The sequence below is a fragment of the Ceratina calcarata genome, unplaced genomic scaffold (genome assembly GCF_001652005.2).
Source record: "Ceratina calcarata isolate Rehan_Ccalc_2016 unplaced genomic scaffold, ASM165200v1 scaffold242, whole genome shotgun sequence".
Taxonomy (NCBI): Eukaryota; Metazoa; Arthropoda; class Insecta; order Hymenoptera; family Apidae; genus Ceratina; species Ceratina calcarata.
The window spans coordinates 20,892-23,340 of NW_017146161.1; the positions used below are offsets into that span (position 1 = coordinate 20,892).

A 2,449-nucleotide genomic window follows, 5' to 3' on the forward strand; every position below is an offset into this window, starting at 1 on the left:
TATATTTTTAATCATAGGATAAAAAGATAAGATTAATAGGAAAATGAAATTCGCCATATTTATGAAAATTGTTTTTATTCGTTTGCTTGCAGGACAAGGCCGAGTGAATCAACTTGGCGGTGTGTTTATCAATGGTCGACCACTGCCGAATCACATACGTTTAAAAATCGTAGAGATGGCAGCCGCTGGAGTAAGACCGTGCGTGATTTCTAGGCAATTAAGAGTCTCGCACGGTTGCGTCTCGAAAATCTTGAATCGGTATCAAGAAACGGGCTCGATCAGGCCGGGCGTGATCGGTGGCAGCAAGCCACGAGTCGCCACCCCGGAAGTTGAGGCGAGGATTGAAGACATGAAGAGGCAGAACCCTGGCATATTCAGTTGGGAAATCCGCGAAAAACTGATAAAGGTCTGTTGACAACATCTGTTCGACAAATTTTCCTATTCCCTTTACTTCCATTATTTTTCTTGTCCATATTAATTTTACTTTTTTATGAGAAGTTTTATAAAATGTCCACTACTTCCTTATAAAATGATTTGAAACTCACTTTTTAAAACGTTCATTTACTTGTTCATTTAAAAAATCATGAAATCAAATCTCGTATTTCTTGAATATACGTTTAGCTTGTAGAGTAAGAAATAAAGTTTTGCTAACTTCCATTAGTATACTAACTGGTCCAACGTGGTTCTGCTAGCAGGATGGCATCTGCGACAAGGCGTCAGCACCGTCAGTTTCGAGTATTTCGAGGCTCCTTCGTGGACCCACGAATCAGACGCGACCCGGGGACGATCCTCGAAGGAATCATTCCATCGATGGGATACTAGGTGAGTGTCTTTCTATCTCTAACCGAACCAGCTAACTGTAATTTAAATGGAATTTAAATTAAGTATCTTCAAAATTGATATTCATATAAAATTTGCGAACCCTTCCTGATTTAACACCGTATAAATCATTAGGACTAGGTAAATGAGACGCTTGAGATAAATGAGCGATAAGCGTAATTATAGCGTGCAGCGTTAATTGAGTCGATCCGACCATAATGATGAACACCACATACTATTAATATATTTCGCAGAATATAATAAAAAGCAATTTTGTCAATCATTGGGAGCTCTTAAAATGTAGTACAATGTGAAAGGATGTTCCTTCTGTCAAATCGATCCAGACATTCAATAAAGTCTGACTTCCTGAAGCTAATCAAAATATCCAAAGTATTTCATTCTGTTAGATACATGCAATCTCCGTTCATAAATCTAGGAGACTGCATGCAAATAAAATCACGTAGCGAGAGTCATTGAGAGATACTGTCGACAAAATCAAATCGATTCATCAAAGGCAGGAACTTTCGCTCGTTCGAAGGCTGAATAGTTTTTCGAGGGCGAGGAGCAGATTAACGGGAACGGGTAGGTCCGGGCCGGCACTCGGACTTAAAGGGAGTCCACGTTTTTTATTTATTGGTCGCCGGTTTGCGAAGCCCGCGAAGAAATATTAGGCGTCCCGTGGCGCGTTCATGCGTCGAGTTTATTACCTTGTCCGGGAGATTTAGTTTTGATTAGATGTACCTACCATGCGCCGGGAATTGCGGTGCCAGAGCGATGGAAGAACGCAGGGACGGCCTATCTACCTACTACCTACCTGTTGATCGGTTCGCACAAATCTTCATTTCGTCCATCGAATTACGTACGTTGCACGCAGCCTGGCTGATCCGACCATTCCGGTGTACGTAGCTGGCGTTTCTAAGTGAAATGTTGCATGATTTACAGAAGTTTGTATTCCCACGAGCTGTATTTTCCATCAGGAAAGCGGACGAGAAAATATTTGCGTTACTGTGATATTATTTAAGATTGCAATTTCCTTGCTGGGATAACATTTTATATGTATAGTCAGTCTACAGTCTTTTGAATAATTCCATCATTTTTCTTTGAAACACAAAAATAATACAAATGTCCTACTTTTCACAGAGAAATTAATTTATAGAATAATCATTGGAATAGAAATTGATACATGATAAGAAACCGTACGATTTACCATATTAAATCTGAAACATACGAAGTTTGATGTTAGCAGAAAACTAGAAACGTAGCAAAAGAAAAAGAGCGAAGGCAAAATGATCGGTGCGAACAGGCAAGGAGAGGCGAAATGGTAGAGCGCGTGTACACACGCGGCGTGTGGTCTCTCGTGATACGTATCCGGCTGCCTCTAATTTTACAAACCGCCAACGCCAGGCCCCGAGCCTGCCGTTTTCTGCAACGAACAACAGGGCCTGCATCTATTAATTTAGACGTTCGGATGCTAAACTAATCGGGCGAAAATTCTCATGCCTAATGATAATTACTGTCTGCATCCCCTCGTAAAAATTCTTCACATAATTCTTGGCACTTTATTGATTTCATTTAGTAAAATTGTACAATTTCTATAATTAAAAAGAAATCAGACGTCGGAAGAACAATG

The 2,449-nt window shown here is 40.3% G+C and overlaps 1 protein-coding gene across 1 annotated transcript in view; it reads left to right on the forward strand.

Moving 5' to 3' along the window:
- LOC108622789 (protein gooseberry) overlaps positions 1–2,449 on the forward strand; it is an 18,356-nt gene that overhangs the window by 8,378 nt on the left and 7,529 nt on the right. The window contains exons 2-3 of the mRNA XM_018020872.2: positions 93–406; positions 693–822. Of these exons, the coding sequence (XP_017876361.1) occupies positions 93–406; positions 693–822 (444 nt within the window). The remainder of the gene's footprint in view (positions 1–92; positions 407–692; positions 823–2,449) is intronic.